The sequence below is a fragment of the Bufo bufo genome, chromosome 6, assembly GCF_905171765.1.
Source record: "Bufo bufo chromosome 6, aBufBuf1.1, whole genome shotgun sequence".
NCBI lineage: Eukaryota > Metazoa > Chordata > Amphibia > Anura > Bufonidae > Bufo > Bufo bufo.
In genome coordinates this window covers 26183479-26211178 of record NC_053394.1, presented here as the reverse complement: position 1 = coordinate 26211178, position 27700 = coordinate 26183479, and the positions used below count along the sequence as shown (strand labels likewise).

The following is a 27700-nucleotide window of genomic DNA, read 5'->3' as shown; positions in this document are numbered from 1 at the left end:
TCGTTGGCGGCCATCATTTCTGTTCAATGTGAATCGACTTTCATCAGTGAACAGCACTGAGGCCCACTGGTCCCTCGTCCAGCGTAGATGCTCCCTGGCCCATGCAAGACGATGACACCTGTGGTCAGGTACCCTTGCAGGTCGTCTAACATACAGACCACGCTAATGTAAACGGTTTTGAATAGTCTGACGTGACACTTGTGTGCCTCCCACCTCCCTTAAATGTGCCTGGATTTATGTGGCATTCATCATCCGGTTCCGTAGGGCATTGTTCACAATGAAGCAGTCATCAGTGTGGGATGTGGCCAGGGCCGCACCGCCAATTAGGCGAGGTGAGGCGATCGCCTTAGGCCGCGTGGCGCTGGTGACAAGTGGGGGGAGTTTGTATGTACTTCTTGGTAATACCCAATAAATAAAATAAACTTAGGCACTCCTTGAGATTTGTTTGAAGTACTGTGCTTATTTTTTATTTGGTTTTCATATGCAAAGCAACTTTATTGTGTAAATGTGATGTTTCGGTCCTACTTGGACCTTTTTCAAACGCTAAATGACAAAATACAAAAATTCCATATGAGTATCAGAAAATTACAAGAAATAAGAAAACAAAATTGCGTCAAATCTGTCTGTGATGGTACTGATATGCGCAGGTTAGCATAGTAAAGTCAGAGAGAGGTTCTTCAGAGTGTATAATATATAGTAATATTCAGAAAAACCTCTGAGGTAGAGTATATGTGGACAATATTGGAATCTTTCAGTAGGGGCTATATTGTCATGTACATATTGTAATTTTCTGATACTCATATTGAATTTTTACATCTTGTCATTTAGTGTTTGGAAAAGGTCCAAGTAGGACCGAAACGTCACACGTACACAATAAAGTTGCTTTGCATATGAAAACCAAACAAAAAATAAGCACAGTACTTCAAACGAATCTCAAGGCGTGCCTAAGTTTATTTTATTTATTGAAATTTACAGGGTTGGGACCCCACAACTAGAGCATGCAAACAACAGGAAACGTGTGCCACTTTCTACTAAGAGTATTAGTTCTGGTAATGCCTACATGGAGTTTGTATGTTTGTCCTACAACATTTCCATGGAGTTTGTATGTTCTTATGGTTATACCTGCATGGAGTTTGACTGTTCTTCTGGTAACATTTCATAGAGTTTGTATGTTCTTTCTGTACTTTCATGGGCTCCTCCAGATTCTGGAGCCAAGTACCTTGTTCTACATTAATTATGTATTTGTTCTGATTGGATGGAATCCTAGCTTTTGGTTCCCCTGCCCATGAGTGTAATATCAGACACCTCTGTTGGCGTGCCCATGGGTGTAATATGAGACACCTCTGTTGGTGATATACCTTTATGAAAGGCCACCAAACACAGCTGAGCTATAAAAACTGTAATATGATATTATAAGGAAGAAAACCAAACTTTACATGTAATCTGCTTGTCAACACACAGTGCATTGTCTCAGAACGGGAACTGTCAACAGAGTATTGTATGTGCCTATCCTCCGAGTACGAAACCTGTGATAGGAGTCAGGATAAATACTGTTACTGTACATAAGTCATACATCATCACGTTTATTAGCACCAACATATTCTGTACTACTGACCCTGGTCCTAATCTAAATCTCCTTTCTCAGGCTCACATCCTTTAAGGGCAATATCATAGGAAGTCAAATAACCTATCAGTATGTTTTTGGAGGATGTGAGAAGGCCAGAGACCCACACAAACATGGAGAGACCATACGAACCCCATGCAGATGTTACCAGGACCCTAGTTCTGGAAGGCAATTCAGATGCCATTGTCATTAGTATCAAGGCAGAACCTGCTTTCATCACTGAACACTACTGTTTGCCATAGTTGGCCACATTACAGTTCACAGGAGGGCTGGAGAGCACCTACTGCCATCATACATAGTGCAGAGACACACAGGGCCAACAACAGGTGTCATAGTGGGGGGCACCATTGGCTACCATGGCCGTATGGCAGGTGCAGCACTATGAAGTGCCTTTTGCGCTGTGGCATTAGAAGAATTTTGATATCTCTGACTTTTAGTCCAACCAGACTGTCTGTTACTCTGTAATTTCTCTAGCGCCGTTCTATGGAAACCATAGGTTTAAAGAACACACCAAATGCTTGAAATAACTTCTTTATTAACTTCAACTTTTCTTCATATATAACACTGCCGCCTCTGCAGCAGATAGTCCATGTACAAAACACGTGTTGAAAAGGTATCACAAAATGGCAGTATGCATAAGATGGTGGTTCAACTGTTCAATCTTGTCATTCAACATAAAATGGTGGATATATTTCTCTCTTCAGTATCTGTACTGTCACTTTAGGTTATTTAAGCACTTTGAGAGGTATATCTGGGGTCTAACTAATAGTTCACTTGCAATATGCAGTTAGCAGTGACTATTTGCAGATTAGTTGAGTATGATCTGGTATGGTTGTATGCAATTTGGATTGCAATATGGAATCTGAATGCTTGCAATTTGTATTTGCAATGTGTATCTGCAATTGGTGGCACTGCAAGTAAACACATATAACTAGTTCAGTATACAGCTCTAATCACACAATTAACAATAGGAACACATCATAACTGTATTAAATACCTTGTTTGGTCTCTTTACTTCCATAAAACTGAACTCTGGCTGGATCTGTGTGTATTCAGCTCCTATCTCTGGTGAATAATGATTCTAGCAGCTCCTGTTAGGGGAATTCCCAGACAGGCTGTGTGTGAGGCTAGCTGTGATTAGTGAAAACACTTGCTGTGTGAGAAGCTGGTTGTGATTGGTCTAGGGTTCTGCCCAGCAACAACAGATTAACACTATGCTTTCTGTTGTTTCTGCTGTGTCACTGAGCTTATCTTACATTACAAAATGAATCTTAAAAGCATATTATCTTTTTCTGTTTCTGTGAACACAATATATAACAGTTATATGACATCCAAAACATGAAGTCACTGTAAATAACTCTGTTTTTGTCTTTAACACATAAACATAAGAACTGTATTAAGGCTATTAGCAGGTCTAGCTGTATACACATATAAGCTATACTAGCAAACTGGGACAGGTCTTAGCTGGCCAGCTACACTCCCACTAAAATTACCTGTAATTCTATGTTCTTAGTGGTAGGACTTGAACATGAATTTGAGGAATTTTCCATCAGGTTCTCAACTTCCAAGTGACTTATCACTCTCAAGTAGAACAACTAACTTCTGTATAGGACGTTCCAACTTGAGTGGAGTAGTGAGACGTTTTCCTTTTTTGTCAAGTTTTGAGTCTCCTATTTGTAACAACACTCTTCTTACTAGTCTGTCTTCATCCTTTTGAACTTCTAGAACTTTGGCCAATTTCCATTGACTTCTAGGTAAATCTTCTTCTTTTACTAAGACTATGTCACCAACTTGGACATTTCTTCTGGGTGTTTGCCATTTACTTCTTAGCATAAGATTGGCTAAGTACTGTTTCTTCCATCTATTCCAAAACCGTTCTAATAGATATTGAACTCTTCGCCATATATATGGGTGCCACTTCTGCTAGCGAAGGAAGTCACACTTGAGATTGTGGTTCCACCTAAGGACCTAGCATAGTCTCTCCTAAAAAGCTTGTTCATTTTTCTTCTTGCTTTAACTTCATCATAGTTTTCCGCAGATGATAGTTCTCTCATAAGCTTTATTAAATCTTTAGTGACTGCAGTACATGTATCCATGTTCCTTACAATGTCCTGGGAAGGTGTTGTAAACGAACACAGGTTGACATATGCTGCCATAAGCTCCGATTCTGATTCTTCTACCGTCTCTAACATTACTCAAGTTCCTTTTTATACTTTCTTGCTTTAGCTTTCTACGAATGTCTTTAATGTATGATTTCCACCTATCATACATCCGGGCAAACCTTTTCTCCTTTAATGCTGCTTCTTGCTCCAAATTTTCCAGCATCTTTGGGGTCGGTTTTCTGGCACGTGATGAACGTCTTAGTTCAACTGTTTGGGCTATATTTGTTTGAGGCAAGACTAATGCTGCATTAGACTCTTCTACCTCAGACAGGTTCCCTTGCTCTTCCCCCTCTACTCTCTATCTTTGTATCATCTAACATTGGCATGGTAATACTAGGCTCAGATATTTTACTTTAAATGCAATACTGACAATCAATATGAATATTAAGAGTCCTTTCACTTTAAAAGCAATACTGACAAATGCAGAAATAAATGACTTTCACTTTAAATGCAATAGAGTCCGTGTAATACAAACTGTCCTTTGCTTTACTTTAAAGTCTATTATTTCTGAATACAAAAATGTCTCTATATGCCAAAGCCTATATGCAATGATAAGTAATAAAAGGAAAGCTCTGACCTTATTCTGAAGAGCAAATGTCTGTCTTAAAGGAGACTTGTCTTTTCTTAATGTGATGCGATGCTCTGTGCTGACTTGCGATGCTCTGTGATCACTTGCAATGCTCTGCGCTGACTTGCGATTCTCTGTGCAGACTTGCGATGCTCTGCGCTCAGTTGTGATGCTCTGTGGAGACTTGCGATGTGCTGGCTTGGATACGCTGCTGCAGACTTTGGGCCTAGTGGCGGGGAACTAGCTGGCTGCAGTACTTGGCCTCTTCATGGATAGCGGTGCAGGCATTCTAGCTCTGGACTTTGGCCTCCCACCATGCATCTTTCTCTCTCTCTAGGGATCGTAGGAGGGTTGGCGCTCTTTCTCTGACTATTTTGCCTTTGCCGTTCTGCCACTTTAAGAGTCGGCTGCAGTTTGACTAATGCACACGTTCTATTGCCTCTATGGTAGCTCTGTTGAGATGTCTTTGTTTGGTCACTCAGGGAACAGTTGCTGTGCGGCGGTATATGCTGGCACTCCACTGCTCTAATACGCTCTTTACTGTGCAAGTTGAGGAGCGCTATCACTTCGCCCTCTGAGGGCAATAGTTCCACTTTGGCAGACGCAGAACTATTAAATGCCTTTTGCGCTGTGGCATTAGAAGAATTTTTATATCTCTGACTTTTAGTCTAACCAGACTGTCTGTTACTCTGTAATTCCTCTAGCGCTGTTCTATGGAAACAGTAGGTTTAAAGAGCACACCAAATGCTTGAAATAACTTCTTTATTAACTTCAACTTCAACTCCGCAGCAGATAGTCCATGTACAAAACACGTGTTGAAAAGATATCACAAAATGGCGGTTGTGCAGTTAGCTGTAATGACCGGCGTCACGCACAGGGAGGGAAAAGGGAAAGCCCTGCCCAAGGGAGAGGGAAAGGTGGTGACCCCTGACTCACCTTGCGGCTGGCACCTGACTGCCCTGACGTCCCTAGACGGGTTCCTCACCCGTGCGGCGATCACGTGCCTAAACCCTGGCTTTCCCTAAAATGAGCCCTAGATAGTGAACAGGCCGGTGGGATCGCTAGTCCGCACCACTGACACTAAGAGGGAAACACCAGGGAGAGGACAGACAATACAGACAAACACATACACCCAGGTGGGCGACCACAGCAGACCACAAAGGTCCAACAGGGATCCGGAGGGTAGCGTTCTGGACCAACAACCAGAGAACGCAGCAACACAGCTCCAGAAGGTCAGAATAGATGTCCAGGCAGGAAGCTCTATATCTGGCAACCAGAGAAGTGTGAGAGGGGAATATAAGGAGGCTGGGAGTGGCTGGACAAGGAACAGCTGAGGAGAAGGAGCTACGGATCCCTGAGTGAGCCAAAAGGGTTTGCAAAGCAAACCCAGAAAGCTACCATAAGGAAACAGCCCTATCTTACATAGAGCGCGCAGCCAACCGCTGCGACTTCCTGACCCCGGGTATAACGGAGTCAGGCGTGGTTCTTGACACCCTCGTGACAGTACCCCCCTCTCTACGAGGGGCCTCCGGACACTCAGGACCAGGTCTCTCAGGATGAGAGGCATGAAAAACCCGAACTAGCCTGTCGGCGTTTACCACAGACGCAGGAACCCACATTCTTTCCTCGGGACCATAACCTCTCCAATGCACCAGATATTGAAGAGAGCGGCGGACCCGACGAGAATTAACAATTTTGGATATCTGAAATTCTAGATTACCATCCACAACAACAGGAGGGGGTGGCAGCGGTGACGGTTCTAGAGGTGGAACATATTTTTTGAGTAACGACTTATGAAAGACATTATGGATTTTAAAAGTCTGAGGTAACTCCAGGCGAAAAGCCACGGGGTTGATAATGGCTACAATTTTGTAAGGACCAATAAACCTAGGACCCAGTTTCCAAGAGGGAACCTTCAATTTAATATTCCTAGTAGACAACCACACATAGTCATTCACTCTTAGGTCCGGACCTGGCGACCGTCTCTTATCAGCCATGCATTTGTATTTACCTCCCATATTTTTCAAGTTAGCTTGCACCTTCTGCCATACCGATGAAAGAGATGACGAAAACCGTTCCTCTTCGGGAACCCCAGAAGACCCCCCCTCTTTGAAAGTACAGAATTGGGGATGAAAACCATATGCACCAAGAAATGGTGACTTGCCAGTGGATTCCTGACGACGATTATTTATGGCAAACTCAGCTAACGGTAAATATGATGACCACAACTCTTGGTTTTCAGACACAAAACATCTTAGATATGTCTCCAAGTTTTGGTTGGTACGCTCAGTCTGTCTATTCGACTGAGGATGGAAAGCTGAGGAAAAGGACAAGTGTACCCCCAAACGGGAACAAAAAGCTTTCCAAAATTTAGAAATAAACTAGGTACCCCGATCCGAAACAACATCGGAGGGGACCCCGTGAAGCTTCACGATTTCACTGACGAATACCTGAGCAAGAGTCTTAGCATTAGGTAGTGCGGGTAACGCAATGAAGTGTACCATTTTGCTAAACCTGTCCACTACTACCAAAATAACTGTTTTACCCGCAGGCAAAGGTAAGTCAGTGATAAAATCCATTGACAGATGTGTCCATGGTCTATTGGGAATGACGAGTGGTAATAGAGACCCTGCAGGACGTGTATGTGAAACTTTTGCGCGCGCACAGGTAGAACAAGAAGACACAAAATCCAATACATCCTGACGCAACCTTGGCCACCAAAAACGACGAGACAATAGCTCCAAGGTTGCTTTACTACCCGGGTGCCCAGCAAGTGCCGAATTATGATGTTCCTTTAATAATTCGAAAAGCAGGTTCAACGGTACAAACAATTTCTCTGAGGGGCAAGAGACCGGGGCGTCCCCCTGGGCCTCTAACACCTTCCCCTCCAGAACAGAGTGTACCGCAGAAACAACCACTCCTCTTTGAAGAATGGGCACCGGATCACCCACATTACCCCCTCCAGGGAAACAACGAGATAGTGCATCAGCCTTGGTGTTCTTTGCCCCAGGACGATAGGTAATCACAAAGTTAAACCTGGTAAAAAATAGCGACCACCTAGCCTGTCTAGGGGTGAGACGCTTAGCTGATTCGAGGTACAGAAGATTTTTGTGGTCCGTAATCACAGTGACGGGGTGGACTGCCCCCTCTAAAAAGTGACACCATTCTTCAAATGCTAGTTTAATAGCTAATAGTTCCCTATTGCCAATATCGTAGTTCTTTTCTGCTGCAGATAGTTTTTTAGAAAAGAAAGCACAAGGACGCCATTTGCCAGGAGACGGACCCTGAGACAGCACCGCCCCCACTCCCACCTCTGACGCATCGACTTCAACAATAAAAGGTTGAGAGACATCAGTTTGGACTAGTACAGGTGCTGAGGTAAACCTCTCTTTTAGAGAGGAAAAAGCAACTTTAGCGGCGTCAGACCATTTAGAAAAATCAGTCCCCTTCCTAGTCATGTCAGTAAGGGGTTTTACAATAAGTGAATGATTTTTAATGAACTTTCTGTAGAAATTCGCGAAGCCCAAGAACCGTTGCAGTGCTTTGAGGTTCTCAGGAAGATCCCAATCTAAAATTGCCTGGACCTTCCTAGGATCCATACGGAAACCTGAAGCAGATAAAAAATAACCTAGGAATTGTATCTCCTGAACGGCGAAGACACATTTTTCAATTTTAGCATATAATTTATTCGTCCGTAGGACCTGCAGTACTTGTCTGACATGCACCTCATGTGTTCTCAGATCAGACGAATAAATTAAAATATCATCTAGGTATATGACTACAAACCTGCCGATGAGATGACTAAAAATGTCATTAACGAAATGTTGAAAGACGGCAGGAGCATTGGTCAGACCGAAAGGCATAACTAGATTTTCATAATGCCCCTCAGGGGTGTTAAACGCTGTCTTCCACTCATCCCCCTCCTTCATACGAATCAGACTGTAGGCCTCCCTAAGATCGAGTTTGGAGAACCACCTAGCACCCGCAATCTGGTTAAACAGGTCAGGAATGAGAGGAAGAGGGTATGGGTCTCGGATGGTTATCCGATTTAATTTGCGAAAATCTAGGCAAGGACGTAGGCCCCCATCTTTCTTTTTAACTAAGAAAAACCCTGCAGCCACGGGTGAAGAAGAGGGTCTGATGTGTCCCTTAGCCAAGCTCTCAGAGATATAATCTTTCATGGCTTGTCTCTCTGGACCTGAAAGATTATATAACCTGGTCTTGGGTAATTTTGCGCCGGGAATAAGGTTAACCGGGCAATCATAAGGACGATGAGGTGGTAACTTTTGACAACCCTTTTCAGAAAAAACGTCCTCAAAATCCGAAATAAATGTAGGTAGGGTAGTTATGGAGGCGACTAAGCAATTGCTAGTTAAGCAATTTTCTCTGCACTGCTCACTCCACTCCAATATCTCCCTGGCCTGCCAATCCACCACTGGATTGTGCGCTACCAACCAGGGAAGACCCAGCACTACCGGAGTGGGAAGCCCCTCCAGAACATAACCTGAAAGCATCTCGTTATGGTGGTCCCCTACCCGAAGGTGTAAGTTATGGACAATGTGAGTGAGGTTTCTCTGAGACAGAGGAGCAGAATCAATAGCGAATTTGAGAATAGGTCTCTGTAGCGTACAGAGAGACAAACCCATAGTGCGGGCAAAATGGGCATCTATCAAATTTACCCCTGCTCCACTGTCTAGAAAGAAAGAAATAGTCTCCGTCTTATCACCAAAAACAATAACCGCTGGCAACACAAATTGCGATGTACGTATGGAGGAAACGTATACCCCCCGGCTGACATCCTCCACACAGCCTGGGGTTAGTAGTTTTCCGACGGTCTTTTGTTTCTGAGGAAAGAAGGACAGACATTAATGAAATGACCCCTCTCCCCACAAAAAAACAAAAAACGCCACGCCTACGGCGAGCCTCAGGAGGACGAGTAGTTCCTCCTAGCTGCATAGGCTCGTCTAAGTCTGTACAGACTAACTGCTGCTTGGGAGGGGTTACCAATGGCTCCGGTTTTTTCAACCTGTCCCTAAAGCGTCTATCTATTCAGATAGAAAGGGACATAACCGCATCAAGGGAAAAGGGGGTCTCATATAATGCAAGCGCATCCTTAACCCTTTCGGATAACCCAGAGCAGAACTGACTCCTGAGAGCCGGGTCGTTCCATTGGGTATCCGTAGCCCACCTACGGAAGTCAGAGCAATACTCCTCTACCGGCCGCTCTCCTTGTAGGAGTCTCCGTAATCTTGATTCAGCCAGTGCGACTCGGTCAGGGTCGTCATATATGAGACCCAAGGCCCCGAAAAACTCATCCACTGACCGAAGAGCCTGGGAATCAGTAGGTAAAGAGAACGCCCAGGACTGCGGGTCCCCCTGCAGCAGGGAAAAAACAACCCCCACCCGCTGATCTTCATTACCAGAGGAGTAAGGGCGCAGTTTAAAATATAATTTACCCCCAGAAAATCTGTCAGGGAGAGGGACCTTGGGTTCCGCAACAACCTGGTTACCAGTAGCAAACGCTGGGCTTGCGGTCAGTTGTAATTGTTGCTGTTGCTGGAGGACCGACGCCTTCAATCCTGCCACCTCCAAAGACAGGCCATGAAATTGTTTGGACAGAGCAGCAATTTGATCCATACTGGATTCTAAGTAGGTAAAAAATTTTTTTTTTTTTTTTTTTTTACCTACACAAAATAAGGACCAGATATAATGTAATGACCGGCGTCACGCACAGGGAGGGAAAAGGGAAAGCCCTGCCCAAGGGAGAGGGAAAGGTGGTGACCCCTGACTCACCTTGCGGCTGGCACCTGACTGCCCTGACGTCCCTAGACGGGTTCCTCACCCGTGCGGCGATCACGTGCCTAAACCCTGGCTTTCCCTAAAATGAGCCCTAGATAGTGAACGGGCCGGTGGGATCGCTAGTCCGCACCACTGTCACTAAGAGGGAAACACCAGGGAGAGGACAGACAATACAGACAAACACATACACCCAGGTGGGCAACCACAGCAGACCACAAAGGTCCAACAGGGATCCGGAGGGTAGCGTTCTGGACCAACTACCAGAGAACGCAGCAGAGGGTCAGAATAGATGTCCAGGCAGGAAGCTCTATATCTGGCAACTAGAGAAGTGAGAGATGGGAATATAAGGAGGTTGGGAGTGCTGGACAAGGAACAGCTGAGGAGAAGGAGCTACGGATCCCTGAGTGAGCCAAAAGGGTTTGCAAAGCAAACCCAGAAATCTACCATAAGGAAAAAGCCCTATCTTACATAGAGCGTGCAGCCAACCGCTGCAACTTCCTGACCCCGGGTATGGAGTCAGGCGTGGTTCTTGACACCCTCGTGACATTAGCAGTAACTATTTGCAGATTGGTTGAGTTAGATCTGGTATGGTTGTATGCAATTTGGATTGTAATATGTTTGTATGGTATTTGTAGTAGTTCACAGTTTGCAACTGTAGCTTGCAATTTGCAATTTGTATTTGTACTTTGCAATTGATTTGGTTGCAATTTGTATTTGTACTTTGCAATTGGTGGAACTGTAAGAAAACACACATATAACTGGTTCAATATACAGTTCCAATCACAATACTAGCAACAGGAACATTATATAACTGTTTAAATACCTGTATTCTGTATTGTGGTACTGCGCGATGCACTCCCTGTCCACCTTCACTATCTGTCAGTGCCCTAAAGACACAATAGCTATACAACTTCAGATTGGTAATTACTCTCAGGTCTTTTCTCTCGCTCTTACATCAGCATGAAGGGGATTCGGGAGGCTAAATCCTATCACATTTATTGAGCTTAACCCGGCCGGCGGCACAGCTCTAATTGAAAAGTTTGCTCGCTGTGTGACATCACGGTTTGAGCTACGGATGGTTAGGAGGACCAAAATTACTCCAGCGCGTTTCAAATAAAACGTTATTCTTCGTCAGGGATACTAGTTCGGTCTCCTCCTGCTCTGACTCTGAAAGAGGACAAAATAATAGGGGAATATATCCCAAATAACGCCAGATTCATACATAAAAAAGCAAGAAATGTGGGTTGTGTAGTAGCTCCTACTAATAAATGCGTGAGCAAAAAAAACGGGAACCAGACAGTAAGTGGGGGCAAAAAAGCAAAACCACAAGCAGGTTTTTTTCCAAGCGGCACATGTGGGGGTGTGCAAAAAATTGAAAATAAATAGGAAACAACATACAAATATGCCCAAAAAAAATGAAAGGATAGCAAACTTGGTTACATATAACATACGGAACCACATGATTAGGTTATTGGGGAATTCCCTCGGGTCCTGTATTCTCACCCATTACCCTCACACACACTTACCCTACCTCGCTACCAACCCCCCGCCAAAAATGACACAGAGCCACATATTGGAATTAAATGGCCACAGCAGCCTTTTATTAATACAAACATAACATGTAACATATATAAATATATATACCTAGACCTGACGAAGGAGGTCCTAGAAGCCCCGATTCCAGCTGGTGCACCAAACACCCGGCTCAAGCCACCTTGCCTCCAGCCGTATCACTCCAGCTCGGAGACACCGAGTGATGGTCACCCCACAGAAACCAACCAACTTTCCAAACCTGGGAGTCCAGCCCCACCAATTGAGGCCCTCCCATCCACAAACACCAAGCCCTACCACCGTCTTCCAGGACCTCCTACCGCAACACAGACGCGCAACTTGACCTTCTACCTCAAGCTTGCGCGCCCTTCCACACCCCCAAAGCTTGCTCGATCCCCCCTTGCAGACCCCATGACCACAGATCAATGCCCACTGCATTGAGGTGGACCCTGTCCGCCCTCCAGAAACTCACCGACTCCGGGCTCTAACTCAAAATGCCGTACCACAACTGCCCCATTCCGTGCCACAAATTTTCCAACCGCCCTGTTAACTTTAATGCGGGCCTTGTTTATCTTCTCCACCAATCGCGCCTCCCGCCAACGCCATCTAGGAACGATGTCCGACCACACCACTACCATCCCGGGAAACAACGACCACAACCGTAACAGGTCAAACTTAAAATCCCGGATTAATTCTCTCACCGGCTTCATGCCCAAATCGTTCCCTCCAGCATGCAGCACCAATACATCCGGAGGCCGGTCCAGCTGCACAAAGCGGTGAACCTCCCTCAAAACCCCCCCACAACATACCTCGGTAACCCAGCCACCGGATGGCCGCCACCTTCCTATCAAAGCCCAGCTGACGACCGTTCGGCCGCACATCGGCCCGTAACGCCCCCCAAAAAACGGACGAATGCCCGATAATCCACACCAGAGCCGGGGGGACACCTGAAACGAAATAAACATAACAACCGCATTAATGCCGAAGCCCGCAACCTGCATCCCTTACAGACCACCCAAACGCACATAGGATCGGAACCTACCCGATTCCCACTGACCTATCCTCTTAATAACCTCCTCACTCATACCCCGACGGGCTGCCTCCGTCGCCGCCCAATCCGGAACGAGTGACCCGTGTAACACCGCGAATCAACCCCCAATTCCCTCAAGCACCTCTTCAAAACCGCCATGAACTGGAATCTGGACAAAAAGGACCCATCCGCATGCCGCAAAAAGGGGGCCGCCCCTTCCCCCCTACCCTCGCGATACTCCCGCAGGCAAATGACCGGACACATCGAGCAACCCGTCACTGCGAACAAGCAAACACTGCACCCTCGCCCCTCCTGATCCGTTTTAGACCTACGCAGCCGGACCACCACCCTGTCCTGAAAGATAACCACATCCTCACCCCGTACCCCCCCGGCACAACTAACGCTCCTACTCACCAATTCACCCAACCTAAACGCCCCAGAAAAGGCCAGCGAAAATGCCGCCTTGAACAAGCTTACCTTCCCCCAAGAACTACAGACAACCTCTAACCTCCCCCCAAAGTTTAACAACAGCTCGAACGACACCGGTAGCCGCCTATCCTCCGTCCGCCAACCCCTCCACCAACCCTTCAACACCTGCCGAACCAAAAAATCCTTGGTACAATCCACCAGCCCCCGCAGCTTGAAACCAAAAGCCAAACCCGACATGCACCTATTTACCTGAGCCACCGACCACCCTTCATCTTTCTTCCATCCCAAAAACAACACCAAGGAAACTTCACCCGCATCCACTCCCACTCCCAGCATGCCACACCAACTCACCCAGCCATCCCAAGCCTCATCGTACGCCGCCCACGTACCGTCCGTTAGGGAGGCCCTCAATAGCCTACTCACAGTACCTCCAAGATCTCCCACAGCAGCCCCGGACACTCTGGCGCCAGCTGCCGAAAGCGCTCCCACTGCGAACGAGAAAGAGCATCCGCAATACCGTTAGAGACCCCTGGCACATGAACCGCTACCACCCACACATTCAACGCTAAACAACGCGATACCATATGCTGCAACTACCTAACAACCAGCGGGGATGAAGCAGACAAATTATTAATGGCCTGCACCACCCCCATGTTGTCACAATGAAACCTCACCTTTTTGTTACGAAACTTATCCCCCCACAACTCCAGTGCTAGCACAATAAGAAAGAGCTCCAACAATGCCAGATTCCGAACCCAACCCCTTACCCCCCACGACTCAGGCCAGTGGTCCGCACACCACTGCCCGTTGCAATAGACCCCAAAACCCACTCCCCCCGCCGTGTCAGAAAACAAAATCAAAATCCACACTATCCACCGCATCCCCCAAAACCAACGCCCTCCCGTTGAACTCTGACAAGAACCTAGCCCACACTTCCAAATCCCTGCGCTGCTCGCGCCCCTCCCTCCCCTGTAGTTATGCACAGATACATAAGTCTGATTGTTGAGTTGAATATTTTATCATATTAATATCATATATTTTTGATTGGTCATAGGAAAACAGAGTCAAGGGATAACAGTTATTTTCCTGTAAATCTGTGTTTTATTGTTATAGCCTGTTTGATAACAGATCCTAAGTTTCTCTTGGTATATGAGTCCGTTTGTTAAAAGTATGACACTGGTTGTCATGAATCATTAAATCATACTGTGCTGATCAGATAGGGGTGTGTTAACACCACAGTGTGGTACATTTTGGATGTTACTTTGTAACTTCATCATTTGTTTTGCAATTGTATTGTTTTTATATACTTTGTTTTTATAATAAACGATTATATATTTTTGCATATACAAATGTCCCTTTGTTTCACTGCTTGCACAAATCAAATTAAGATACTTGATAAAAAGAACTTAGAGGCGTTTTTTTATGTCCGCCTGAAGGATAATATAATTTTTTTATATTTTTTATCCTCTCTTTTATATGAAGATTCTTTTCATATAGAAGATATATGACAGCACAGAACGTGTGTCATTTTGCCCTGTTTCAGCACGCTCAACAAATTGGCACCATTGTCACACACCACTTTACCAACTGTCAAATTAAGCGGGGTTAGCCACTGATCGGCCTGTGACCACAGAGCTGAAAGCAGTGCAGGACCGGTGTGGCTTTTGGCCTCCAGGCACAACAGACGCAGCACAGCGCGGCAACGTCTCACCTGGCACGTCGAATAGGTTCTGGGGAGCTTGTGGGGTGCAGTGGAAGAGGTGGTAGCTGTGGAAAAGGAGGAGTCAGCCGAGGAGGAGACGGAGGATGGAGTAGGAGGAGGAGAAGAAGAGGCAGGCCTGCATGCAATCCATGGCGGTAACACCAAATCCACACGGGTGCCCCTGGTTACATGCTTGATGGTCTTCAGAAGGTTCACCCAGTGTGCAGTTAAAGTTATGTACCTTCCCTGCCCGTGTTTGCTATAGACCACGTGTCTGTGGTCAGATGTATCTTGGCACCGACACTGTGTGCCAGAGATATATTAACTTGCTGCTGAACATGGCCATATAGTTCAGGGATGCCCTTCTTAGAGAAAAAATATTTTCTTCCAGGACCTTCCATTGTGGTGTGCCAATGGCCACAAATTTTCTAAAGGCCTCCAAGTCCACCAATTTATATGGCAGTAGTTGGCAGGCTAGCAGTTCCGACAAGCCAGGGGTCAGTCGTTGGGCAAAAGGATTATCCGGCGTCATCATTTTATTATGCTCGAACATTTGGGCCACGGAAGCCTGCCTTATGCCAGATGAACGTGAAGACGGCACGGTGGAAGGTGGAGGACAAATGGGAGTGTGGCTTTGTGGGTTCTGATGGCGTTGCTCCCACTGGGCTAGGTGATGGCCAGGTGCCTTTTTAAGGCGGTGTTCATTAGGTGAGTGTTGGGCTTACCGCGACTTATGCGTTGACAGCACAGGCTGCAGATGCAACACTATTATCAGCAGCGGACACGTTAAAAAAAGCCCACACTGCGGAGCCATGGCTCGCTCCAGATACATTTGCAGTCTGCTTTTTGCCTCCTATGCCCTGCGAGTTCTGCCTGCTTCTCCTCCTTCTCCTCCCTATCTGCTGCTCCGTCTCTCCCTCTGAACTCCCCTCCTCTTCCTCTCTTGTGGGCACCCACATGACGTCCCTCGACATGTCATCATCGTCACCTTCCCCACCACTAACATTAGAGATCTCGGAGTAGGCAGCATCAGCGGGGACCACCCTCTTTGGGCTGATCTGGGTACTGTCGTCAGACTGCTGGGTGGCGGCCGTTGTTACCTCCTCTTCCTTATCAGATGCCAAGAATGGCTGTGCATCGGTAAGATCTGGGAATGGATGGGAAAATAATTCTTCTGACTCGAGTGGAGGGACTATGGTGGTGGTGGTGTCTTTGGGGGTGCACACAGCAGAGAGTACAGAGGGTGCAGATACAGAGGATGAGGAGGGTGCAGAAGTGGAAGGCTGAGTGAGCCACTCAACCAACTCTGGTGCGCCCTTTGAAGTTATTGCACGTGCCTTCTCCAACTTCCCACTTATGCTCCGGCCTGGTGCACCTGCCCGATCCCTACCATCCCTGCAGGAGAGGCCTGCCTCTTCCTCTGCCTGTCATTTGCTAAATGACCCTCTGCCTCTTCTTCGTAGAGAAGAGCAGTATTTGTGGAAGAAGGTAAATTGCAGCCCTCCATCAGTATTTGGCGGAAACAGGTATATAGCACCCCTCAATCAGTATTTGGTGGAAACAGGTATATAGCACCCCTCAATCAGTATTTGGTGGAAACAGGTATATCGCAGCCCTCAATCAGTATTTGGTGGAAGAAGGTATATGGCACCCCTCAATCAGTATTTGGCGAAAACAGGTATATAGCACCCCTCAATCAGGATTTTGTGGAAGAAGGTATATCGCAGCCCTCAAGCTGTTTTTTGGGGGGCAACAGGTATATCACACCCATTGCAAGTAGTTACTCCCTCTATATCACACCTATCGATAGAACACCTATACCAGTCCTTAAAGGGACTTTTGTGGCCCTATTAGCTAGCGTTTGGTGTCCCTAACAGTCCCTGCTCCAAAATGCAACCTCTCCCTACACTGGCAAAACACATACTGTAAAATGGCTGCCAGATCGGGTTCTGTTATAGGGTTGGGGGGGGGGGGCGTGTCCATGTGCTGAATCGTCTCAATTGGCTTTCCTGTCCCACCTGATGGATGTGTCATGGGTCAAAGTTCGGAGCAATGCAAAAAAATATGGAGCGTGCGAATATCGCCATATGTTCGCATGTTTGGCGAATCGCGAATGCGTAAAGTTAGCCGCGAACTGACCGCCGGGCAAACCGCAAGGCCATCTCTATATCTAAGTACCGGAAGACCCGTTTAAGTGGCTTATAGACGCTGAACTGTCTCTTTGATACCCTTAATTGCTTAGGTCAATTGAAATTAATGGTCAGATTTGACTAGAGGTGTAACTATAGGGGGTGCAGGCCAATTTTTGCACAAGGGCGCTGGTGCCCAGGGGGAGCCCAGTGGTCCCACCACCATGTAAGACAACTGGCACATGGTAGATGGATGCACTGTTACAGTTGTTGCACTGGTAGCTTCAGGTTACGGCCCTGGCTCCAGAGGCATAGATCTGATCATGGTAGTGTTCCCGTTTTGGCAGGGATGATGGAGCATCCTGGCAGATGTCAGACACAGGTATTATATCTATAAATATACTAATAACATATTCTGTCCTTACACTGAGCTGGGAACACGCCGTCATTTCTGGATGATTCATCGGTAATAGCCTGCCCGTCCACTTACTGGTAATATTGCACATAAGAGGCCGCCTACGTCTAAGTCTATTTACTAACCTACCTGGTGACCTGCAGCTCCTACAAAGGTTGTCACCCAGCTGTCCTGAGATCCTGCACTGCATACAAGACCTGATTATAGAATCTGTGGTGCATATGCAGGATTACAGAGACAAGCAAATAAACAACGATAATGCCTGGGCCTGTCAGTCAAAGGGAGGAGCTGAGGTGAAAGGAGGGGTTAAGGTCCACCCCTTGGTGCGGCAAAGCCCTAATTTGCATATGCTGTAGAATAAAAAGCTTTTTTCACTTGAATGGTACAATGGATTTTAAGAATTCATTATTCATATTGTTTTAGTAAGCAGGATCATTTCTTCCAGGCAGCATGCCTGTTTTAATAGGGTTGGCCTGCTGACTGATGCCCTTCATACATGGAATTTCTACGTGATAGAATTCTTACAGCCACCACTAGGGGGAGTGTAGGAGTATTGGGTGATGTATGTCAAAAGCTCCCTCTAGTGGTGGCTGCAGCTAGCTAGAATTCCATCCTTTAATTATTCAGTTGTACATGACATGCCAAAACTTATGGATTTAGTTAGATAAAAAAAGGAAATTTAAATGTTGGATCTCGACTTTAAAAGGGTTATTTTCTTCTTAGAAAAAGGACAGAATAACATAAAAAAACAAAATAAGTGAAACCTTAACCTCTTCAGGACACATGATGTACCAGTACGGCATGTTGTCCCGGTACTTAAGGACAGATGACGTACCAGTACGTCATGTGTATTTCCGATCACTGCCGCCCGGCGGGCGGTGATCGGAACAAGGTGCCTGCCCAAATCGTTAAGCAGGCACCTTGGCTAAATGTGCAGGGGGGGTCCTGTGACCCCCCCCCACCCGTGTCGGCGATCGCCGCAAACCGCAGGTCAATTCAGACCTGCCGTTTGCAGCTTTTTATGTTGCGGGCGGCGGTGCCATCAGGTCCCCGTGGGGCTGTAGGGGGGACCCGATGGCATGGAAGGCAGCGCAATGCCTAAGGAAGGCATTGCGCTGCCTTCCGGTGATGAGCCTGTGAGATCCAACCCCCTGGATCTCACAGGCCGGAAGCTGTATGAGTAATACACACAGTATTTCTTATACAGCCAATGCATTCCAATACAGAAGTATTGGAATGCATTGTAAAGGATTAGACCCCAAAAAGTTGAAGTCCCAAAGTGGGACAAAAAATAAAGTGAAAAAAAAAAGTTTAAAAAATTAAGTTTTCCCCCCAAAAAATTTTCAAAAAGTTTCAAGTAAAAATAAACAAAAACGTCATTTTCCCCAAATAAAGTTAAAAAAAATTAGGCATCGCCGAGTCCGTATCGACCAGCTCAATAAACATATCACATGACCTAACCCCTCAGATTAACACCGTAAAAAATAAAAACTGTGCTAAATAAACAATTTTTTTGTCACCTTACATCACAAAAAGTAAAACAGCAAGCGATCAAAAAGGCATATGCCCACCAAAATAGTACCAATCTAAACGTCATCTCATCCCACAAAAAATGAGACTCTACCTAAGATAATCGCCCAAAAAATGAAAAAACTATGGCTCTCAGAATATGGAGACACTTAAACATGATTTTTTTTGTTTCAAAAATTATATTATTGTGTAAAACTTACATAAATAAAAAAAAAAGTATACATATTAGGTATCGCCGCGTCCATATCGATGGCGCTATAAAAATATCACATGACCTAACCCCTCAGATGAACATCGTAAAAAATAAAAAATAAAAACTGTGCTAAATAAACCATTTTTTGTCACCTTACATCACAAAAAGTGTAATAGCAAACGATCAAAAAGTCATATGCAACCCAAAATAGTGCCAATCAAACCGTCATCTCATCCCGCAAAAATCATACACTACCCAAGATAATCGCCTAAAAACGGAAAAAACTATGGCTCTCAGACAATGGAAACACTAAAACATGATTTTTTTTGTTTCAAAAATGAAGTCACTTTTTTGGAGTTTCTACTCTAGGGGTGCATCAGGGGGGCTTTAAATGGGACATGGTGTAAAAAAACTGGTCCAGCAAAATCTGCCTTCCAAAAACCGTATGGCATTCCTTTCCTTCTGCGCCCTGCTGTATGCCTGTACAGCAGTTTACTACCACATATGTGGTGTTTCTGTAAACTACAGAATCAGGGCCATAAATATTGAGTTTAGTTTGGCTGTTAACCCTTGCTTTGTAACTGGAAAAAAATATTAAAATTGAAAATCTGCCAAAAAAGTGAAATTTTGAAATTGTATCTCTATTTTCCATGAATTCTTGTAGAACACCTAAGGGTTAGCAAAGTTTGTAAAATCAGTTTTGAATACCTTGAGGGGTGTAGTTTCTAGAATGGGGTCATTTTTGGGTGGTTTCTATTATGTAAGCCTCACAAAGTGACTTCAGACCTGAACTGGTCCTTGAAAAGTGGGTTTTTGAAAATTTCTGAAAAATTTCAAGATTTGCTTCTAAACTTCTAAGCCTTGTAACATCCCCAAAAAATAAAATGTCATTCCCAAAATGATCCAAACATGAAGTAGACATATGGGGAATGTAAAGTAATAACTATTTTTGTAGGTATTACTATGTATTATAGAAGTAGAGAAATTGAAACTTGGAAATTTGCAATTTTTTTTAAAAAAATTTTGGTAAATTTGGTATTTTTTTATAAATAAAAATTAATTTTTCTGACTTCATTTTACCAGTGTCATGAAGTACAATGTGTGATGAAAAAACAATCTCAGAATGGCCTGGATAAGTCAAAGCGTTTTAAAGTTATCACCACTTAAAGTGACACTGGTCAGATTTGCAAAAAATGGCCTGGTCCTTAAAGAGGACCTTTCACCGATTATTACACTATGAACTAAGTATACATACATGGAGAGCGGCGCCCAGGGATCTCACTGCACTTACTATTATCCCCGGGCGACGCTCCGTTCTCCCGTTATGCCCTCCGGTATTCTCCGCTCACTAAGTTATAGTAGGCGGAGATTTCAGTCCCTAAGTCTGCCCTTGTTCTGCTCTAGCGCTGGCCAATCGCAGCACAGAGCTCACAGCCTGGGAGGTTATTTTCTCCCAGGCTGTGAGCTCTGCAATGCGATTGGCCAGCACTACAGAAGAACAAGGGCAGACTCCGCCTACCATAACTTAGGGACTGAAATCTCTGCCTACTATAACTTAGTGAGCGGAGAATACCGGAGGGCATAGCAGGAGAACGGAGCGGCGCCCGGGGATAATAGTAAGTGCAGTGAGATCCCCGGGCGCCGCTCTACATATCTGTATACTTAGTTCATAGTGTAATAATCGGTGAAAGGTCCTCTTTACGGCGAAATAAGGCTGTGTCCTAAAGGGGTTAATAATCCCCTGCCGCCCCTGTTCCTTGGTCCCTGCTTATCTCTACTTATAGTGCCCTGGAGCAGGGGAACTGTGAAGTCTGGACATTTGTCACTGTTTCCCCTATGAAAAGTTATAAACTTCTTACTTTATTTAACTTGAAAGCGTTAACTTGCACTGTTTACTACTGTGTAACTGCATTTTATATGTTGTGATAGCCGGTTGAATTGCACTGTATTTGCGAGGCTCCGTGAAAAGGTTTAATGAATACTGAGAGACTTTGGGGACTTTGAATGAGAAGGTAGTCATTTTCCGCAACTGCCATTGGGTTTAAAGAAGAGCATATTTTGGAGGGAAAAAGCCAGGCTTGTTTACCACCAAAACCAGACAGACTGATATTTTGAATGTCTGGTTTAGCTATGTTGTTATTTATGTCTGAAAACTTGTTTTTGTCTGGAACAACTGCTGTGTCATTACCATTGAGTATCAATTGAAGCACTAATGTAAGTCTATGACAGACGGGAGTTGTAACAATGTATCTGTTTGTGCTGAGTTTCTCAGCTCCACTCCTCCCACTAGAAGGTTCTAGTTCAGCTTGAAACTGTATATAAGGAGAGCACTCAGAGCCCCTAGTGCTCTGCAGTTAGGGACCAGTGCATGGAGGGGAAGACCCTGCCAGTCTGCATGAGTGACCAGAAGAAGACACTAAGATGGGGATGCTGAGCCACAGACCATGGGTCACCAGCCCTGTGACCAAGGAGCCACCCGGACTACTAAGTTACAGACCGTGGGCCTCCACCCTATGACCAGGTTACTAGCCTTCTGAGAGAGAGAAGGACAGCTAGCTCAAGCCTTTCCTCAGCATCAAACCCTTCTTCTGCTAGGAAGAAGACTGGAGAAGCCAGCCCTATGCCTCACCTGTATTGTTCTGCACCTGAATTCCTCTAGTAAAGAAGCACACTGGTTAACTGCAGACCCTGACTCTCTGGACTTATTTCCCATTGGGGTGCACTACACCTTACTAACTCTTCTGGAGGGCAGCAACACATGGTGACACCTCGACGGTGTCCAGGGGACCCAGCGTAGCGTTGGGGCCACCCCAAACCCGGCCACTGCTTAGTTCCTATTCTTATTTTTGACACAGGAAATAACCACACAGCCAATTACTGGGCACCGTGGTGACCCGTTCAAGCCAGTGATTGGCTGAGGGAACAGAAGGTAGAGACCAATGTGGACTAGGGAAGCTTTCTTTAAATGTTAATGACTAGACAACCCCCTGAAGATATAAGATGCAAGCTTAGGGGTTTTGTGCCATGTTAAAAGGCTATTCTTCTCTCAGTCTTTCATGGCTGAGATTGGAGTAACCCTCTTAAGCCATGGCCAGAGTGGATGGAGTTACGGAAACAGCTGGTTGGCTGTTGGTTAGACATTTGGTGGACCCCAACCTTCCCCTTGCTTAAAGTAGAACCAATCTGGTTGATTTTACTTAGTACTGAGAGTACTATCGAAATCTATCAATCAGTATCGAAGGCTATGTTCACAGCTGCATTGGAGGATATATTCAGAGCTTTTGGCAGCAATCCCATCATATTTGACATCAAGAGTATAGCAACATACTATTCCATTCTTGCTGTCAAAATTACTGGAAACCATGGCAGAACCCAGATGGACCCCATTATCAGTCAGTCAGACAGATCCAGCACCGTTGTGAACAGAAGCCATGGTGAAGATGTCAACAGAGCTAGTTTGGTTCAGCAGAACCACATGGGGTCTAGCTATAATAGAAGCCCTAAAACTGTCCTGTATTTTTTTAAATAATTTTTTTTTTATTCTTTGTGTTTTTTATTTTCTCCAGGATGTCTTCAGAGGAGAAAGAGGGGAAGGAAGGACTCATCGAGTTTTATTCCTCATACCGGGAACTCTTTGAGTTCTTCTGCAGCAATACGACCATTCATGGTGCCATCCGTCTGGTATGTTCCCGAAACAACCGCATGAAAACCGCTTTTTGGCTCGTCTTGTTTCTGGCCACCTTCGGGCTGATGTACTGGCAGTTTGGGCTTCTCTTCGGACAGTACTTCAGTTACCCAGTGAGCATCAACTTAAACGTCAATTCAGACAAGTTACTTTACCCGGCTGTGACTGTGTGCACCCTGAACCCCTACAGGTAAGGAACAGGAGAGGCAGCAGTGAAATAGCTGAAATATAAGTGGACAGAAACGAATCACAACATTAGTCCCATTCTTTAAAGAACATCTGACAGCAGGATAACACCCTATTAAACAAGGTATACTGCCTGGTAGGGTTGATCCTTCTGATGAAACAGATACCTGTCTTGTGAAAATCGGTTGTGGTTTCCCAAGAAAGAAAAAAGGTTATTCTTTGTGCAGATGAGAGCTTCAGTGCACCGAGGGTCAGGGTCTGAACCCCTGGCATTCCAGTGCTGGCCAGGCCCCTCACTCCGCTGAAACCCCAAAAAAATTCTCAGGGACGTGGCCACCAATTTTCACAAGATAGCTATTATTTTAATCAGTAGGATCAACCCCCGCACCACATATCTTGTTTAATTGGGTTGATCCTGCTGACAGGTACTCTTTAAGGGAAGGCCGTCAAAGCCATTTACAACTAATTAAAGTGACTGGTAGGAGTGTGAAGAACGTTAGCAAATATCCTTTTATTGATGTGTGCCATGGTATAATTACACTTAAATAAAAGTTTTTTCTGATTATGCAAATGAGTTTCCAGTGGAGCGGTCCCTATGGCAGAAGCTTCTCAGGTTGTCGGACAAAATCCCTGCTCCCACCTCCATCTCTGTCTTGATTAATGACACCATTGCTGCCTGTCTGACCTCATTGCCTGGAGAGTAATGCGCATGCGCCATCCCGCTGTCGCCAAGTGCACGCATGAGGTTTCAACACTGGAATTAGTGACGAAGGCATGAGGCAGGGATTGCCGGTGGCGCATGTGCATTGAAGCCGGGGACAGTACATCTCACTTTACAGCGCGTGCACTGCACATCGGCTTCATACAGAGTGAGTCGCGGTGTATTGTCTGGCCTTATCGGCACAATGCACATGTGCCCGGAGCCACCGAACACTAAGCCCAAGCTGCATAATGACACGCTGGTGGTTTAGTGGCCCCAAACCTACCGAAAGTTTCCCTCTAAACCGCATCAGTAACAGAAATAGGCAAGTATCATTTAATGGAACCATTGGATGGTGCCAGGTTGTAGACTACGTTGGATGTTGCCCTGTGCACCCCCGTACTACCCTACAGTGTACAAATAATAGCCTCATAGCGTGCTCAAATAATACCACCATACAATAAACACATCACAGCTCTACCTTATGTGACGTTCTCTAATAATACTGCTATACAGTATCTAAATCATGCTGTTATACAAATAATATTAGGTTTCATGGTGGAGCCCCCTTCAGCAAGAATGGCTGATGTGTCCTCCATAGGCTCTAAGGCTGGCCCTGTGAATGTGATTTATACATTGATTGGTAGAGGAGCATGACTAACGTTATTTTGGTCCCTCTTAATCCCCAGATACCAGGCTATCCAGAATGACCTAGACAAACTGGATAGAGCCACACACGAGACTCTTTTAACCCTATATGGGTATAATTATACTAATGAACATGGAAGGACCAATACGAATAGGAGGAGGCGTGAAGCCGAAGCACCGCTTCCTTTCCCTCTTGAAAAGATACCCGGTGGAGAAATGCTTCATAGGCGCGCCCGAAGTTTGGATAACAGTGAAAATGAAACAATGGAAGTCAAACGACAGGACTGGAACTTCGGTTTTAAACTGGTGAGAATACCTAGCTAAATATGGTAGAAGCAAGCAAAATAAACTAGAGAGCTTGATCAAGACTTTCTGATGTATGATGTTTGATCTAGATTACCTAATCCTGCACTTCTGATCTAGAATGATCTAAAGTGTTTGAAACAGAGTACCTGATTTAGATTGCCTAATCAATAGACTTTGATCTAGAGTATCTGATCTACAGTGCCTGATCTAGAGTATCTGATCTACAGTGCCTGATCTAGAGTACCTGATTTAGATTGCCTAATCAATAGACTTTGATCTAGAGTATCTGATCTACAGTGCCTGATCTAGAGTATCTGATCTACAATGCCTGATCTAGTAAATCTGATTTAGATTACCTAATGAAGAGCTTCAGGTCTAAAGTGTCTGATTTAGACTGCCTGATCTAGATTGCCTAACCAACGGTTTCTAATCTACAGTGATCAGGAGTTTTTGATCTAGACCTCCAATCTAGCGCGTCTGATCTAGACTGATTAATGAAGAACTTCTGATCTAGACTGTCTAATTTAGGGTGCATAGATTGCCTAACCAATAGTTTGTGATCTAGAGTGGCTGACCAAGATAGCCTAATGAAGAGTTTCGGATTCTGATTGTCTCATCAAGATTTTCTGATCTAGTGCCTGATCAGTGCCTGATAACATGTTTCTGATCTAGAGTGTCTGATCTTGACGTCCTGATTTAGATTACCTAATCAAGAGTTTCTGATCATGAGATCCTTATCTAGAGTGCCCAGCTAAAAGTCTTTGCTCCAGGGCGTCGGAGCTAAATTGCTTGATTAGAAGTTTCTGATCTAGATTGTCTGTTCTAGAACCGTCTAAGGCTGAGTTCACACGAGCGTGTCCGGATAAGGTCCGGATGCGTTGCGGCAAACCCGCGCGAGTAGGTACCCAATTGCAGTCAGTTTTGACTGTGATTGCTTTCCGTTGTCCAGTTTTTATCGCGCGGGTGCAAAGCGTTTTGCACGCGCGTGATAAAAAACTGACTGTGGTACCCAGACTCGAACTTCTTCACAGAAGTTCAGGTTTAGGTTCAGTGTTGTGTAGATGTTATTATTTTCCCTTATAACATGGTTATAAGGGAAAATAATAGCATTCTTTAATACAGAATGCTTAGTAGGTGGTCAATTGAGGGTTAAAAAAAAATATATAATTAACTCATCTTCTCCTCTTGATCGCGTAGCTGCCGGTCTCTTCTTACTCCTTTAATCATGAGCTGCCGGCTAAAGGACCTGTGGTGACGTCAGATCACATGGTCCAATCACATGATCCATCACCGTGGGCTCTCACCAGCGGCCCAAAACGGATCAGTTTCCATTCTAATTAATTCTGAATGGAAAAGCATCCGCTCAGAATCCATCAATTTGCATCAGTTCAGTCTTCATTCCGCTTTGGAGGCGGACACCAAAAAGCTGCCTGCAGCGTTTTGTTGTCCGTCTGATGAAACTGAGCCAAACGGATCCGTCCTCGCACACAATGTAAGTCAATGGGGACGGATCCGTTTTCATTGACACAATCTGGCACAATAGAAAACGGATCCGTCTTCCATTGACTTTCAATGGTGTTGGCTATGTTAAAGATAAGACAAAACGGATCCATTCAGAACTGATGCAGACGGTTGCATTATCTGAACGGATCTGTCCATGACAGATCTGCACAAAAGGCGAAAGTAGCCTAACCCTTTAATCGCCAAGTTTAATAGTGACCACGGGATGTGTAGTGATACAGTGCATAAAGTATTAGCCTACAGCAGATACATTATAAATAAAAAATAAAAAAGTTAAATTGTAACTGGCTAAAGGAACTTTAAAAAATGTAATAAAAAAATTTACATTGGAAAAAATATTTGACAACATTTTTCTTTTCATTTTAAATATAATAATATTTAACTGGATCTTCAGTGAGAACTGTCAACAGTATAATTTTTGTTTTAAAAAACCTTTGGAAAATCAACTTTTTAATAAATCCAACCTGCAAAAAAGAATATATCAATTATATGAACCCTGAATTGGCGCTACAAAATGTATAAATGTGTAAAATAAGTCATATTCCCTTTATAATCCCCCCACTGCTCCAGTTCTGTCGTTTCCAGGTTCCCAGCCAGTCTCTACTTCCTGGTCTGTAAGTGAACTTCTTCTGTTGGATGGTGTCACGGATGGTGTTGCAGAAAGCTGGAACTTATAAATAAACATCCGACTGGCTTGATCCCAAACTAAGGAGCATATGGGTGAGCCCTATAAAACCCCTAGAGCTCTCCCTGACTGCTATGCCCATGCAAAGATCTTTATGGTAGACGATTGCATGTCCACGAACCTCATACTATGTGACACCTGAAAACCCTATAATAGTGAGGGGACACGACCACCGGCTCCCTGCCCTTAATACGGACGGAGTCAGGGTCACCTAGAATCAAGCCAGCAAGTAAACACAAATAAAGGAAACAGACTTATCTGAGGAATCAGGAGAAGGAGCCTCCAGCAGTGAACAACTCATCCAGGAAGAAGTACAAACCGCAAAGTGAGGCAGTATGGGAGGGAATATAAAGGGAGACAATCAGTGCAAATAGATGACAGCTGGGAGAAGGAAAGGAGATGACAAAGTGAAACCAAAACAAAGAACTTCATGCAAGAGGTAGCGAAGAACGTCTAACAGACCTTCTCACAGAGCTGGCGGTGACAGATGGGACCAGGAAGTAGAGACTGTTAGGGGCCCTGGAAAGCATTAACATAGGAGTGGGGGGGGGGGGAATCGATGAGGTAAGTGTGACCAAAGTTTTTGGACTATTTGTTTTTTACCATAAACTTACTGAAGATATGTTTCCCTCACAGTGTAATGATACAGGAGGAGACTGTTACTACAAGACTTACAGCTCAGGAGTAGACGCCATTCGGGAATGGTATCGTTTTCAATATATTAATATCCTGGCTAGAGTTCCTAAAACAGATAACACCAATGGAGAGCAATTGGAGAACTTCATATATTCCTGCAGATTTAATGAGGAGCCCTGCCTGACCGACGGGTAAGCAGCA

The 27700-nt window shown here is 44.9% G+C and overlaps 1 protein-coding gene across 1 annotated transcript in view; it reads left to right on the top strand.

Moving 5' to 3' along the window:
* SCNN1A (sodium channel epithelial 1 subunit alpha) overlaps positions 1–27700 on the top strand; it is a 118959-nt gene that overhangs the window by 7984 nt on the left and 83275 nt on the right. Inside the window, exons 2-4 of the mRNA XM_040435594.1 lie at positions 22699–23007; positions 24393–24657; positions 27500–27690. Coding sequence (XP_040291528.1) covers positions 22700–23007; positions 24393–24657; positions 27500–27690 — 764 coding nt within the window. The 5' untranslated portion in view covers position 22699. The remainder of the gene's footprint in view (positions 1–22698; positions 23008–24392; positions 24658–27499; positions 27691–27700) is intronic.